At 41.5% G+C, this 17,197-nt stretch overlaps 1 protein-coding gene across 1 annotated transcript in view; it reads left to right on the top strand.

Moving 5' to 3' along the window:
• The window catches only part of DNAH6 (dynein axonemal heavy chain 6), a 224,010-nt gene extending 206,813 nt beyond the window's left edge, over window positions 1-17,197 (top strand). The window contains exons 75-77 of the mRNA XM_001380022.5: window positions 5,253-5,404; window positions 8,274-8,496; window positions 16,878-17,197. Of these exons, the coding sequence (XP_001380059.3) occupies window positions 5,253-5,404; window positions 8,274-8,496; window positions 16,878-16,981 (479 nt within the window). The 3' untranslated portion in view covers window positions 16,982-17,197. The remainder of the gene's footprint in view (window positions 1-5,252; window positions 5,405-8,273; window positions 8,497-16,877) is intronic.

Genomic DNA, 17,197 nt, shown 5'->3' with positions numbered 1-17,197 from the left:
GAATAATAGAGGTGATAATGGGCATCCTTGTTTTACTCCTGATCTTATTGGGAATGCATCTAGTTTATCCCCATTGCATATGATGTTTGCTGATGGTTTCAGATTTATACTGTTTATTATTTTTAGGAATGACCCTTCTATTCCTATGCTTTCTAGTGTTTTTAATAGGAATGGGTGTTGTATTTTATCAAAGGCTTTTTCTGCATCTATTGAGATAACCATGTGGTTTTTGTCGGTTTGCTTGTTAATATGTTCAAGTATGTGGGTGATTTTCCTAATACTGAACCATCCTTGCATTCCTGGTATAAATCCTACCTGGTCATAGTGAATAACCTTTGTGATGACTTGCTGGAGTCTTTTTGCTAATATCCTATTTAAGATTTTTGCATCTATATTCATTAGGGAGATTGGTCTATAGTTTTCTTTCTCTGTTTTTGACCTGCCTGGTTTTGGGATCAGTATTATGTTTGTGTTGTAAAATGAATTTGGTAGAACTCCTTCTTGGCTTATTCTGTCAAATAGTTTATATAATATTGGGATTAGTTGTTCTTTGAATGTTTGATAGAATTTATTTGTGAATTCATCTGGACCTGGGGATTTTTTCTTAGGGAGTTCTTTGATGGCTTGTTCAATTTCTTTTTCTGATATGGGATTGTTTAGGTAATTTATTTCTTCCTCTGTTAGTCTAGGTAATTTATATTTTTGTAAGTATTCATCCATTTGACCTAGATTGCCATATTTGTTGCCATATAATTGGGCATAGTAGTTTTTAATGATTGCCTTAATTTCCTCTTCATTTGAGGTGAGGTCTCCCTTTTCATCTTGGATATTGTCAATTTGGTTTTTTCTTTACTTTTTTTAATTAGACTGACTAGTACTTTTTCTATTTTATTTGTTTTTTCAAAGTACCAGCTTCTAGTCTTTTTTATTAAATCAATAGTTCTTTGACTTTCAATTTTATTAATTTCTCCTTTGATTTTTAGGATCTCTAATTTAGTCTTCATCTGAGGATTTTTAATTTGTTCACTTTCTAGTTTTTTAATTTGCATGCCCAATTCATTGACCTCTGCCCTTCTTAATTTGTTAATATATGAACTCAGGGATATAAATTTGCCCCTGAGTACTGCTTTGGCTGTATCTCACAGGTTTTGAAAGGATGTCTCATCATTGTCATTTTCATCAATGAAGTTATTAATTGTTTCTATGATTTGTTCTTTAACTGGTTTTGGAGAATCATATTGTTTCATTTCCAATTAATTTTTTATTTACCTCTCCATGTACCCTTACTAATTATTATTTTCATTGCATTATGATCTGAGAAGTTTGCATTTATTATTTCTACCCCTTTGCACTAGTTTGCAATGTTTTTATGCCCTAATACATGGTCAATTTTTGTGAATGTACCATGTGCTGCTGAAAAGAAGGTATATTCCTTTTTGTCTCTATTTATTTTCCACCACGTGTCTACTAACTCTAATTTTTCTAAGCTTTCATTCACTTCTCTTACCTCTTTCTTATTTATTTTTTGGTTTGATTTATCTAGTTCAGATAGAGAACGGTTCAGATCTCCCACTAGTATAATTTTTCTATCTATTTCATCCTTGAGCTCCTCTAGTTTCTCCTTTAGAAATTTGGATGCTATGCCATTTGGTGCATGCATGTTGAGTACAGATATTTCCTCATTGTCTATACTGCCTTTTATCAGGATGTAATTACCTTCCCTATCTCTTTTTAACTAGATTTATTTTTACTTTGGCTTTGTCAGATATCATGATTGCGACTCCTGCCTTCTTTTTATCAGTTGATGCCCAGTAAATTTGGCTCCATCCTCTTACTTTCACCCTATGAGTATCTATCTTCCTCATGTGTGTTTCTTGTAAACAGCATATGGTAGGGTTTTGGATTCTAATCCACTCTGCCATTTGCTTGCATTTTATGGGTGAGTTCATTCCATTCACATTCAGAGTTATGATTACTAGTTGTGTATTTCCCAGCATTTTGATTTCTACTCCTGGTCCTGCCTTTTCTTCTTTCACTATTTCCTTCTACACCAGTGTTTGTTTATAATCAGTCCCCCTAGTTCCCACCCTTATTTTACTTCCCTTTCTACCCTCCTTCCTTCTTATTCCCCCCCTTATTTTCCCTGTAGTCTTTCTAAAATTGTCACCCCACGCTCTCCCTTCCTTGTACTGTTTCCCTCCCCACCAGTCAGTTTGTTACCCTTCTACTCCCCTATAGGGCGCAAATCTATTCTCTGTCCCAATGGATTGGATTGTTCTTCCCTCTTTGGGTCAGTTTCAAAGCACATAAGAGTTGAGTATTTCCTATCTCCAACCTCTTTACCCTTCCAGTGTATTGATGTTCTACCCCCCTCCCACCATGAGCTTCTTTGTAACATATAAATTTACCCCAACTTGTTTCTTTTCCCATTCCTTTTAGTATTAACCTCTTTTTGTATATACATATATATACAACCTCTAGTTGTATATATATATATATATATATATGTATACATACATGTATATGTATTTGTGCATGTATATATCTCTATACCTATTTATGTCTTGTCCTTTCATCCTATACAGTTTGTCACTGTTCCCTCTAAGTGTAATTCTTCTAGCTGCCCAGGTGATAGCGACAGTTTTTAAGAGTTACCAATGACCTCTTTTCTTATAGGGATACATATCATTTTAACTTATTGAGTCTCTTAAAAATAATTTTTTTGTTGTCTTGTTTTGTGTTTCTTTTTCCCCTCTTTTTTAATTACCTTTTGATGGCTCTCTTGAGTTCTATGCTTGGACATCAAATTGTCTGTTTAGGTCTGGTCTTTTCTTTACGAATGCTTGGAATTCTTCTATTGTGTTGAATGACCATACTTTCCCCTGTAAGAATATAGTCAGTTTTGCTGGGTAGTTGATTCTTGGTTGTAGACCTAGTTCCCTTGCTTTCCAGAATATCATATTCCATGCTTTTCGGTCCTTCAGTGTGGATGCAGCCAGATCCTGTGTTATCCTCACTGTGGTTCCGTGGTATCTGAATGACTTCTTCTTAGCAGCTTGTAATATCTTTTCTTTGGTCTGATAGTTTTTGAATTTGGCTATAACATTCCTGGGTGTTGTCAATTGGGGATTAAATACAGGAGGTGATCTGTGGATTCCTTCAATCTCCACTTTTCCCTCTTGTTCTAGGATATCAGAGCAGTTTTCCTGAATAATTGCCTGTAGTATTATGTCCAGGCTTTTTCTTTTGCTGTGGTCTTCTGGTAGACCAATAATTCTTAAATTGTCTCTTCTCAAACAATTTTCTAAATCGTCTGTTTTGTGAATGAGATACTTCATATTTTCTTCAATTTTTTTTATTCTTTTCATTTTGTTTTATAGTGTCCTGCTGCCTTGTGAGGTCACTTAATTCCAGTTGTTGTATTCTGGTTCTTAAAGACTGGATTTCATCCCTGGCTTTTTGGTTATCCTTTTCCTTCTGATCTGATTTTTTTGAAGGTCATCTTTCATCCTCTTTACCTAGTCTTTCGTCTCCATTGTCTCATCTTTCATCTTCTTTGCCTCATCTTTCATCTCCTTTGCTTTATTTTCCAGCTGGTTGATTTTGGCTTTCAAGACATTATTTTTCTCATTTTAGTTCAAGTGTTTCTGTTTCCAGATGACTTAGCTAAATTTTTAAGTTCTTTTCCCAGTTGTCTTCAGCCTCTCTTAATTGTGTTTTGAATTCTTCCACAGCCTGTATCCAATTCACTGGGATTTCTGATTTATTGTTTGTTGATCTCCCCCCCTCTGTTCCATTTGCTGAATAGAAGCTGTCTATTAAAGTTTTTTCTTCTTTTTCTGTTGTTTGCTCATATTCACCCCTTCTTTTCTCCCCATATTTGACTGTGCTCTTGCTCCTCTCATTTTTTTTGGTTTTGGGGGATTCTGTCAGTCTCCCCTCTTGGAGCTTTAACAGAAGATCTCTCGGTGTAGTCTCTGGGGGAGGGTTGTTGGGACTTTGAGCTTCCCTGTCCTCTAGAGGCTTTTGATTGGATTAAAGTCCAGCAGTCAGTGAGGATGGGTGTGGAGCCTGGGCTTCCCTGAGTTCTGGAGACTTTTGATGGGATTAAGTTCAGCTTAGTTTGGCTGGGTGTGCTCTGAGTCCAAAACCTCCTGGATGGCTGGAGCAAATATGGAGGATCTCCACAGCTCTGACCAGGCTGCCAGGTCAATGCTCCCTCTCTAGCTTCTTTCCCACCATCTGTGTTGGACGCTCTGAACTTGGCACAGCCCTGCCTGCAAGGTACACCCTCCAGACCAGCACCTTTGCCCGCCCAGAAGTTCCCGCTGCCACTGGAATCTCAGAGCTCTAGTTGGGAGGGGGGATGGGTCCTGGGGCCTTCCTTCTGTCTTCCCCTTAAACCCGAGTGTTCTCAGATTCTGACTTTTTGGGGGGTGTACCTTTTGAATTAAGTCCAGCAGAAGGGTTCCTTGGCTCTGTCTTGTTCTTAAGTTTGATTTTCAGTCCCCTGGGAGCATTCAGTTTATGATCGGTTAGGAAGGGTATTCAGAGGTCTGAACTTCTGCTCCTTCTAGGCCACCATCTTGACTCTGCCTCCTAGATTCCCCAAATTTTACTTTTTGAAAAGCAGATTCTCTTTATCACTTGCTCTGCTGCTCCTTCTGGCCCCACTCCTCCTTTTCAGTATTTATCCCTGAGGTGTGCTGCCTCTGGTTGTCTAACCACATGCCACCACCTCTTCCCATGCCCGCCATCATCACAGAGTTCCATCGGGGCCTTCAGTGGCCCAGGCTCCAGACCTATCTTTCCCCCCACCCCCAGTCATCCCACCTCCTCCATCATCACCCCGCTAAAATCTTGCTCAGCCCATTTTGTTCCTCAATGCCATAGAAAGACGACCTCGGAGGAACAGACATTCTCAAGGTATTTTTTTGTTATTGTTTGTGTTCTCGGTTTCTTTATCCCTGATGTCCTACAGAGAGGCAGGACTTGAACTTAAAACTGCCGGGGTCTGAGACTCTTCACTATGCCCAACCTCCCACCCCTTGGGAGGCAGGAAGACATCTGAATACCACAGTGGCTTAACTCAAAGCCCAGATGGTTGGGGCCAGATGCTGGTGGAGGTATTTGACTGATGGTAAATTCACGGGATCCATCTAATCCCCGAGTCAATGCCTCCACCAGCCGGGAGACGCAAGCTAAATGTACAAATGCAGAAGAGCCGACTTCTCCATCCTTCTCTCCATCAGGGACCCTGCAAAACTATGCTCGGAAATACAACTTACCCATTGATGAGCTGAACTTCTCCTACAACATCGTCCCTTCTTACCGAGACCAAGCCGCGGTGATCGAAGCCTCTAAGACTGTCCAGTTTGGACAACAGATGGCCATGGATTTGGAGGTATCGTCCCCCTTGGACAGGCCGCCAGGGAGGACCATAAACATTGTTGAGACTCCTTGTTGGGGCTGGTGGAGTCCAATGGTACCCACTGTGCAGATTCGCACTCTATCCAGACACCCTCACCCCTACGTCCCAGATGTCAGGTCCCGGCTCCATCCATGGCTTCTCTGCCTCCGGCATCATGGAGAGAAGCTTCTGGGGGAGCCAGAAAAGAGGGGACCCCAATTCTGCCCCCAGCATGACTTGTTCTGTCTGAACTTTGGTTTTCTCCTCTATGACGTGGTGGTTGTGATGGCTCTATGGAAGGTATTGTGGTGATAGATAGATGACTGGGGGCAGCTGGTGGCTTTGGATCAGGAGTTCAAATTCAGCCTCAGACACAGCCTAGCTGTGTGACCCTGGGCAAGTCATTTTACCCTGCTTGCCTCAGTTTCCTCAGCTATAAAATGAACTGAAGAAGGAAATAGCGAACTAGCTATGTGGCCCTGGGCAAGCCATTTCACCTCGCTTGCCTCATTTTCCTCATCGTAAAGGAAATGGTTTGCCACTTCAGTATCTCTGCCAAGAAAACCCCAAATGGAGTCACAGAGAGTTGGATGTGACTGAAATGATTTAATAAGGTCAAGGTTTCCTTAGTCTAGGAAGATTCCTGTGAGAAACTCCCTCTACCAATGAAGGCTTGTACTTTCTCTACAATGTACGAGCCTTAAACAGGACAGCTGGGTGGCTTAATAGATAGAGCACCCGGCCTGAAGTTAGGAGGACCCGGGTTCCAATCTGGCCTCAGACACTTCCTAGCTGGGGGGCCCTGACCGAGTCACTTCACCCCCACGGCCTAGCCCTTGACCTTCTGCCTTAGTGCTGTTACTAGGACACAAAGGAAGAGTTTTTAAAGAGTCTGAGTGGTCTGGAGGCCCTGAGCCATGAAGGGACTTGCCCAAGGTCACACAGCCAGTATGGGTCAGAGGCAGGATTTAAACCTGAGTCTTCCCAGCCCCTCTGCCAGGTCTCTTTTCACTACAGCACATTATATTATATATGCATTAATATGCATAGCAGGGGAAAGATTATGGAAAGACAGAGATCTCTTTGTCTCCTCCAAAAGAGGCCTAATAACCCTGGACTTGGGGACTCATAAAAAGGGAGAATTCATAAATATCTGAGGTTGGAGAAAAGGGAGATCACTTCAAAAGAAAAAAACAAGCTAGTGTTAAAAAAGAAAAAGAAAAAGAACTTAGACTAGGAAGGGAATAATAATAATCACTAAAGTATAGAGAGCGCTCTTAAGGTTGACAAAGCACTTCCCTTATCTGATTTTGTGCTCACAACAACCATGTGAAGTAAGTACTATGATTAGCTCCATTTCACAGATAAGGAAACTGAGGCAAACAGAGGTTAAGTGACTTCTCAGGGTCACCCAGGTCCTAAATGTCAGAGGGAGGATTTGACCTCAGAACTCCCTGATTCCAAAAGAACACACTTTGTTCCCTCGCATGCCACCATCTTCCCCCGTGCTGCTTAGGAGGAAGTAGGGAGAGAGAAGGAGTAAGAGTGTAGACTGCTCTAGAACCAAGAGAAAAGATGTCAGGCCAAGAGGAGGGAATCTGGATCCCGAGAACATCTGTCCAGGGCTTAGGGGATCCTTAAGCCCACTCTGGGACTGCCCTTTGGTTCTCCTCTGCACCCTCCACTAGCCTGGCCTCTTTCTCCTCATCTCCTCAGAATCGGAGACTATCAGAGCTACGTGTGACTTTAGAGACCAACAACCCCCCCTCCCCATGCACATCTGTGTATACACTGATATACATGGGCTCTTTATTTCTATACATATACACATGTGTACACATACATGTAACCACATATGAGCATACACTACATACAGCCTATGTTCTGGGTGAAATGAATGTGTGAAAAGAGCACATATATATCTGCTCTTTTATTACATACTTGTGTGTATTTGCTTATATTTACATCTATAGATAGAGACAGGGAGAGACAAAGAGACAGAGAGATAGACAGATGGATGGAGAGAGAGAGAGAGAGGGAGGGAGGAAGGGAGGGAGGGAGAGGAGAGGGAGAGAGGGAGAAAGAGAGATAGGATAGATGGATGGATGGATGGATGGATGGATGGATGGATGGATGGATGGATGGGTGGGTGGATGGGTGGATGGACAGACAGATAGATGGATAGATGGGCAGACATACAGATGGATAGATAGATGGATGGATGGATGGATAGATGGATGGACAGACAGATGGATGAATGGATGGATGGATGGATGGATGGTTCGATGGATGGATAGATGGATGGATGGATGGGTGGGTGTATGGGTGGATGAACAGACAGATGGATGGATGAATGGGCAGACAGACGGAAGGATAGATGGATGGATGAATGGATGGATGGATGGATGGATGGACAGACGGACGGACGGATGGATGGATGGATGGATGGGTGGGTGGATGGATGAATAGGTGGATAGATGGATGAAGGTGGATGGATGGATGGATGGATGGATGGATGGATGGATGGATGGATGGATGCACATTGTCTCACCCAAACTCTTCCTGAGTAGGGATTTGCTTCATTCATTTCAGTTATCTCCTCAGAGCCTTGCCAGTGTCTGGCCTAGTTAACTCTAAGGTCCAAGAGAGCTCAGAGACTGTATACTTCATTTTGTTGCTGTTGCTGTACTAGTAATTTGCCTTTCTTGTATCCCCAGCCCTGAGCCTGGTGCCAGGCACACACTACAAGCAGAATTGATTCTGGGTGACTCTCTGATGTAATCAGGGCTCAATAAATGCTTGTTTCCAGCACCCCCTCCAGAAATGTACCGATGCTATTTCTGGGTTTCTGTTTCCCTTTCAGTTACCCTCTCCTGAGGACGGTGTGCTGGTGCACGGGATGTTCATGGATGCTTCACGCTGGGATGATGACGACATGGTGATAGAAGATGCTTTGCCTGGACAGATGAATCCTATGCTGCCCGTGGTGCATTTTGAGCCTCATCAGAACTATGAACCCCATCCCTCCCTGTATCACTCTCCACTCTACAAAACGGGAGCCCGAGCAGGGACGCTCTCCACCACTGGTAAGAACTTTGTCTCATCCATCCATATGAAAACTAACATGAATGTTGTGATTCTGTCTGGAGCTTTGTCACAGAATACCGCCCCAAAAAAATCTAATCCTGGCCTAATGGAATAATCCCTATTTCTAACCACCAGGTGGCTCTATAGTGCATCGAGTGCTGAGCCTGAAGAAGGGAAGAGCTGAGTTCAAAAGTTGCCTCAGACATTTATCAACTGTGTGACCTTGGGCAAGTCACTTATCCTCTGTTGGCTTCCATTTTCTCATATGCTAATGGTAGATATTAATAATACCATATACCCAACAGGATTGTTATGAGGATCAAATGGGATAATATTTGGAAAGCACTAAAAAGGGGCCAGCTAGGTGGTGCAGTAGATTAAGAACCAAGACTGAAGATAGGGGGTCCCAAGTTCAAATTTGACCCAAGACATTTCCTAGCTATGTGACCCTGGGAAAGTCACTTAAACCCTCATTGCCTAACTCTTATTGCTCTTGTGCCTTGGAACTGATACCTAGAATCATTTCTAAGATAAGGGTTTTTTTTTTAAGCACTAAAAATATATTATTGTCATCACTACCATCATCATCATTATTTTCTGACTTTCACCACTGCCAGAAAATAAAATGGCAGAGTAAAAAGAATACTGGATTTGGAGACTGGGGATCTAGGTTCGAATCCAAACACTTGCTTTCCACTATTACACTTTAGGCAAACATTGCATTTCCCATCTGTCAAATGAAAGACTGGATTGTACCATCTCTAAACTTCTAGCATCTCTAAGTCCTGTGATCCACTGAGGACTGAGGAAATCTCCAGGCTATGGGGAATGGACAGAAGCCCAGTAGGAAAGACGTAGGCATCCAGTTCCATCCTTGAAATCATAAACATAGCAGGAAGTATATTAACTGGACTGAAAACAATATCCCACCCAGGTACATGAAATACAAACTTTAGGCTTTTTATCAAGATAACCATCGATAACAGCAACTGAGTGACCCTGGACAAGTCACTTCACTGTTTACCTCAGTTTCTCCATCTGCAAACTGAACTGGAAAAAGAAATGGCAAACCACCCTAGAATCTTTGCCCAGAAAACCCCAAATGGGCTCACAGAGAATTGGTCACAATTGAAAAACACTTTAATACACGTTTCTGTGTATTCTACCAAGACTGAACATTGCCTACATCTCTGGGCTATGTGAACATTGAGATGAGCTGGCTAGCTGTTGTTAACATGAGCCAGCATTCATACATTGCCAGAGTGCATTGTTTACATTCACATAGCAGTGCTTCTTCTTGGTTCCCTCTCTGCTGTGTGACCTCAGATACAATCAAACTAAATGATATTTCAGCCCCCTCCACCCCATTCAAGCTCTTGATCTATGATCTAAAGTGTCAGAGCTGCCCCCCAGGCTATCACCATTTCTATCATGCCATTGCGCCTCATTTTGGGGGAGAAGGCATAAGGAACCCATCTAAGCTCAAAAAATCTTCCAGCTTTCTTCCTTATGGGACTATAGTTGGGATGTTTGTGTCTGCTCTGATTGGGGTGGGGGGCAACATAATAAAAGGTTACCATGAACCTGATGCTGTTTATAAATGAATTTCTAATGGCTCCTCCATTAAAATAGATGCTCCTTGAAAGCGATATTTTGCATTTTCTTCCTATATAACCCTTACAGCAATGAGATTTTGCCATTTTTCCCTTTGTTTGTTGAGATGGAACTTTTGGAATTACCAATGACCCATCTCCAGTGGGTTGGACACAAGTTTAATAGACCTTCTTGGACTTCTCTTACCATATATGGATATATGTGACTGTAGTGATTCTCTGGGACCCATTTCAGGTCATTGATATTGTATAAATTGAGGTTTTGAACCTTTGACTTCATTCCCCGGAAGTCCTTAGTATTTCCCCAAATTCCCTATAATCTCTCCTGCATCTCCTTGTTGGCAAGATCACATTGCTGGTATTTAACTGGCTGTGACTCCTCCCATGCCCTCTTTGGCATGATGCAGCAATCAGAGGGGATGGTGGTAAGGCGGGGATTTTGAAAGTGGCTAACCAGCCATGGGCACGTGGTTTTTATTTTGTTTCCTCTTTATTCTTTGGTTTCTAATGATCATTTAAATAAACCTCCATAAAATGTAATATTTTATTATTAAGATATAATTTTAAATTTTACAATATCATTTGGGTCTCTTGAGAGCAGAGCCAGTGCCTGCTTGGATCCCTGAGAGCTCTACTTACACAGACCCAAAGCAGCTCCTACAAGACCCTCGTCCTGTAAGACACAAGTTTCTCACCCCTACCACGATGCCTTCTGGCTTCGGAGGAGAAGAGCTAACATTTATAGAACACTTGAAGCCTTGCAAAGCTGTTTACACTTATTAATTATCTCACTGGCTGCTCCCGACAGCTCAGTGAGGCAGGTAACATTGCCATTGATCTCATTTTAGAAATGGGAAAATTGAGCAATGAGAAAGACAAGTGACTTGCGTGGGGTCACACAGCTACTAAGGGTCTTTGGTGGACCTCAAATTCACATTGATCTACTAGGCCAGTCTATCTGCCCCAAAGGGTACATTGCTAAGTCCCAAAAGGCGTGAGGGACACCTGCTTAGATTGCTGTAATTAGCTACTGTGAGATCTACTCTGCCAATTCATTATCATTATCACCATCATTATCATTCTCACCATCAACACTATGACTCTCAGCCTACTTCATGAGCGCCTTGCTGAGGAGACAGCTGTCGTCCTGGGCTGTCTTGGGGACCGCTCCTGGGTCATCTTTTGTCATCATCTCTATGACCCTTTGCTTCTTTACTGACTCACCAACCAAGTCTGGTTTTTTTCTGCTGTAGGTTTCTTGCAGAGCTACAGTTAAATAATTGAAGTGCTGCCCCTAAATTTGTTCCTTATCAAATTGCTCCCTCTCCCCAGTAAGTTGGCATGGTTGTGACTCTCTGGACTCTGGTGCCCATCTCTCAAGACATTGGCATTTGTAGTTTGCAAAGAAGGGAAACAAGCTGTGAGAGTGATAGAGGACCATGGCAGCATCCCTCACAGTTGGCCATACAAATGCTTCTAGATGCTTTTAACTAGATGATTTAGCTTCTTTCTCTCTGTTAGTCAGCCCTTCAGACTACTAACTGTAAACATCACACATGCCATCCACACTACACCAATGGAGTGGATGCAAGATATCCCTGGGGCAGTTATGGCTAGGTCAGCTTTATTCTAGGGTGGCATGCTGGCCATCTCCACAGTACCCTGAATCTGTCTAAGGGAAATGGAGGGAGGCTGGGGATCACACCTAGATGCCTAAGTAAAACTACATTTACCTCCCTTGTACTTCCCAGAATTTCTTATCCGACTGCTGAACTTTTAGCTTATGTTTGAGAACCCAAGCCAAAAAAATTATAATCATTTTAATGTATTTATTTATAGTTTTTTATATTTAATTTTTTAAATTTATTATATGTATATATAATTAATTTAATTAATTTAATTAAATAATGTATAACATTATATATTATTTTATATTTGCACAACATTATGAGTAAAAGTATAACATAACATTAAATGCATAACATTTAGACAGCTTGACCTGGTGGATAGAGTATTGGCCTCAAAGCCAAGATGACGTGGGTTCAAATCCAACTTCAGATATTGATATAGATATAGACATAGATACCGATATAGATATAGAAATAGATATAGATATAGACAGATATAGATACAGATACAGAAATAGATATAGATACAGATACAGATACAGAAAAAGATATAGATACAGATACAGATACAGAAATAGATATAGATACAGATACAGAAATAGATATAGATACAGATACAGATACAGAAATAGATATAGATACAGATACAGAAAAATATATAGATACAGATACAGATACAGAAATAGATATAGATACAGATACAGAAAAATATATAGATACAGATACAGATACAGAAATAGATATAGATACAGATACAGAAAAAGATATAGATACAGATACAGATACAGAAATAGATATAGATACAGATACAGATACAGAAATAGATATAGATACAGATACAGAAAAAGATATAGATACAGATACAGATACAGAAATAGATATAGATACAGATACAGATACAGAAATAGGTATAGATACAGATACAGAAATAGATATAGATAAAGATATAGATACTGCTTTCATGACCCTGAGCAAGCTACCATTCTCTTTATATTCTAGACACCCAAGATTATAAATTAAACAGGGAGGTTTCCCCACCTGGAGCTTCCTGTGCTGATGAAATATTAGGATTCAGTCCTTCTGGGATTAGGGTTACAGCCTATGAAGATAGGAGCTCAGAAAACTATGCTTCTATGACTGTAGAGCATAAGTCACTATTTTCTCACCTGGGTAGTAGTGATGATTTGTTGTGCACAGAGTGTCTCCCTTCAGCTATCATCATTTGGAAACATACATGCCCAATTGGAGCATCTGGCATAGGATGTCCCAATTCAAAGCATCCCATTCCAGAAAACATTGTCTTGTTTCTCTAAGTTGTCCAGGGGAGGCCAGGCTATGCACCATAGCCTACTAGCCCTAGATGAACCACTCAATCCTGAATCATGGGGTCATTTGATCCTAGAGGTCTCAAAGTGATACCTAGAATACAACAATTTCTGGATTTGACTGTTCTGTTCACCTTGTTTTCAGATTCCATTGCCCTAGTTTAGATGGGCAACACATAGTGGAGGGCAGAGAGCCAATCTCAGAAATCTCAGGTTCCACCTCTGATGCCTATTGACTGAATCACTGAACCCCTCAGTGCCCCAGGACACTCTCTGAGAGTATAAGTTGCCAAGAAGGAATGACCTACATTGGTAGTCAAGTCAAATCAATAAGCATTTGTTAAGCACCTACTCTGTGATACAGGGAATTTCTTCATCCAGAAATCTCTCTATTAATGAGGTCAAAGTCTAGACCAATAAAAAAGTCCTCATTTTCGTTTTTAAAAACCCAACTTTTAGTTTTTAATTTTTACCTTTTCATAGAGATTTGCAGGGACTCCGTCAACTCTCCTAGGATTGCGCTAAACATTGATGTACCTTTGTGGTTAAAGAAAAAGAGCAGTGTGATGTCCTGGAAAGACTTCTAGACTCACAAGTCATCAAGACACTTGAGTCTTCCACTATTTGGTTGTGTGAATGTGGGCAGATCACTCTCCCTCTCAGAGTTTCAGTTTTTCCATTTTCTTTTCTAATTTCTAAAATATAATTAAATGTTTGTTTTTTAATTAATTTGCTTGTTGAAAACATTAAAATTTTTGAGTTCCTCCCTTCCTCCTCCACATTAAAGAAGGTAAGACTATAAGTGTTTAAGTAGAGCTCAGCAAGAAACCTACAGTGGAAAAAAGTCTATTTAGTTGGTTGGTCAATAAAGAATCAAAGGGTAATAGAGATTATTCCAGAAGATGGCAGGGCCAGTCCCCAAGATAACCCATTTTCGGAATGAGAAAGTTGAGCCAGAAAATCTCTCAGGGCCCTTCCAGCCAGTCTGTGGCTTCTCTCCAACCTCTGGCTGTCCAAAGTGTCTTCAAATTCCACAAGGTGGAGGAAGAGAGCCAGAACTGGGGAAATCTGAAAAACTTCCTTCTTGCACGATTAAGCTTCATGGATCATGCCTGTGCCATGGACCATCTGAAGGACCTGGTTCTTGGGCATTTCACCCATTGCCTCTGTGGCGTTTCTTTTTATCGATGTCAGAAAGGATGTAATTAAAGCATGCTTAAAACCCATTCCTGCTCCCTAAGTCTCTCTCAGGCTGGAATTGCTAAGTAGAATTTGAATTCTGGGATGAGAAATCCTGGAGCCCATTTGCTGTAGCCTTAGAACCACACTGAAAATGGCAGAATCAGAATCCAGGACTTTGACATTCAAACAAGTTATCTGGCTCTTCATTTAGGGGATAAAATGGAGAAGAAGAAAAAAGATTGGGAAAATACAGGAAGGAGCTTTCCTGATCAGCTCAAAGGTTTTGTTTTGGTTTGTTTTCTAAAATGCCCAATTTTTTAATGCGATTATAAGACTCACACCAGCCTCCAGAGTAAATCAGCAGAACTGGCAGCTATTTCAGCTATAGAAAGCAAAGCTGTAGCTTCTTAGTCCAACAGTTGAGAAGTGGTGTGCCAGCATGGAGAGAAAGGCAGCTAAGAGTCAAGAAGCCCAGAGTTCGAGTCCAAACTCCTGGCACTTACCAGCTTGGGCAAGTCATTTAAGTTCTTGGTACACCCCTGCCACCCAGCAATTCTCTACAAGTTTGTGTCAGAGAAGATGCTGCCTGCACTGGGAGAGGGAATTTCCTCATCTGGAAGTTTCTTTTACTGGTGAAACTGTAGATCACATATTATTGTAATATACAAAAGGCATGACTTAGGGAGCCCATTCTGATCCATAAGAGGCATGAATGGAGATCTGGTCTCTTAATCATAAAGACCTCCTTCAAACTTACCGACTGTGTGACCCTGGGGCAGTCATTTAACAACTCAGCAGCCCAGGCAATTCTCTAGAGAACTGTGAGGATGAAAAATTCTGAGATATTGGGCTCGAGGCAAGAAAATCAATTATTGATCCATCTAGCAATAATCAATAAATTAATTGGTCAGTGATCTCTCTCAGTGATATTTCATTCAGAGTCGCGAGTCATTAAATACAGTTTTAAAATTTGATTATTCATTGGCCCTTCCCTAGACAGCCCAAGACATCTTGAACTGGAGAATACCTAATGAGGGGATGGACCAACCTTCTCCTAGTCCCTCCCTGATTCCTTTAGGGTGATGGGAAAATCACATCCTTGCTTATTGGAGGCCAATGTCTAGTTGAAGAAATCAGCTTATTCCTGATTAATAATGACCTTTTCCAATTTTTTTCAGTGGGGACTCCAGACGTTGCCCTTCTGCGCCCCCACTCTAGACATATTCAGCCAAGACTGAACAAAATGGGGCTTGCCATCTCAATCTCCATCATCCCAAATTCAGTAGCTGCTTTGAGATAGGGAACGTGAGGCCATTCCTCAGCTTGCCAGGAACAAAAGAGTGAGGAGAGAGGCTTGAAAAACCGGCCAAGTCTCAGTTTGAAACTGAGGCAGAGCATTACTTAGAAATAGAAAGGATACAGGAATTGGACAAAACTCTTCTCGCTGTACACTCGAGAAGAGCTATTGCCTTTTATGGGTAGAGAAGCTCCACTGGAAGTTCCTCCTAGACGTAGACCATTCCTTTATCATCCCCTGACAAATATTTACTGAGTTGTAATAATAGCTGGCATTTACATCATGCTTTCAAGTGGGCAAAATGCTCTACAATCTCAGATTTGATCCTCATCATCTTGGGAGGTAAATCTATTATTATCTCTCTTTTACAGATAAAGAAACTGAGTCTAAGAGAGGGGCAGTGACTTGCCCACGGGTCTCTCCTGGGCTCCAAATCCAGCACTCTCTCTCCTTTGAATTGAATAATAGTGAAGCCAAAATAAAGAAGGATGTGTCTTTCCTGGCATTCACACTCCTTCCTTCATCCCATCATTCATCTTTCATGCAGGGTTCAGGGAGGGCTGCCAGAGCAGAGAATGAGTAAGCCGAAGTCTTCAGGGAGAAGGGCGGGGCTCCTCTTGCATCCTTCAGGATTTGCACCCAGGAAGAGATGGAGAAAGAGAAACATTCACCTCATTACTGTGTCATAAGAAACAAAACAGCTTTTAAGCTTGGGCCCTACCCCCAAAATGGCCCATTTTCTGTCCCTTTAAGGCCATGCGTGCTGTCCAGAAGCCACTGAGCTCCTGGAGTTGTTATGAATTCCAGAGAGGACAGCAAGTCAGAGAAGAAGCCACACAAATTTAGATCAGCAGAGAGGACAGGGCACATAGAGCTTGGTTGTATACATTTGTCTCCTCCATTGGATTATAAGCTCCTCGAGGACAGGGACTGTCATTTGCCTCTTTTTGAATCCCCAGCACTTAAGCCCAATGTCTGGCACATAGTAGGAGCTTAATAAAGAAATTGAGGGGGCAGCTACATGGCTCAGTGGACAGAGAGTCAGATGTAGAGAAGGGAGAACATGGATTGTGTGACCCTGCACAAGTCACTTGACCCCTATCACGTAGCCCTTACTGCTTTTCTGTCTTGGAACTGATGCTTAGTTTCAATTCTAAAACAAAAAGTAAGGGTTTTATTTTTTTTAAAGGATGAAGAAATTGAGACCTACAGAGGTGCAATGACTTTTCCAGTGCCCTACAGAGAAGAAGCTTTACAGATTTCATCCTCTAATCCATCATTCTTCCCGTCATAGGAAAATTCCTTTAACAGATTTCTTCTCATTTCTTTAACCAGGCCATTCAACCAATTTTGTGGTGACGATCCTCTTACCGTCCAAAAGATCAAATGACTACTGGATTGCCAAAGGCTCTGCTCTGCTTTGCCAACTGAATGAGTAAGGATGATGAAGCGGCAGAGAGATGGTCCGAGAAGAAGTGTGGAAACACATTTTTCCGTGAGAAAAGCCCTGTATATGCAAAGGCACAATGGTGCTGGCCCGTCATTGGCTCCGGCTGGACATGGTACATTATCAGTGACTTTACTTCACAATAAAGGGAAGGAAATTCAGATTTTTATTTCTCTTCAAATTCGAAATAAACTATCCCCAAAGTGTC

This window comes from Monodelphis domestica, chromosome 1 (genome assembly GCF_027887165.1).
Source record: "Monodelphis domestica isolate mMonDom1 chromosome 1, mMonDom1.pri, whole genome shotgun sequence".
Taxonomy (NCBI): Eukaryota; Metazoa; Chordata; class Mammalia; order Didelphimorphia; family Didelphidae; genus Monodelphis; species Monodelphis domestica.
This window is presented reverse-complemented; position numbering and strand designations above follow the sequence as displayed.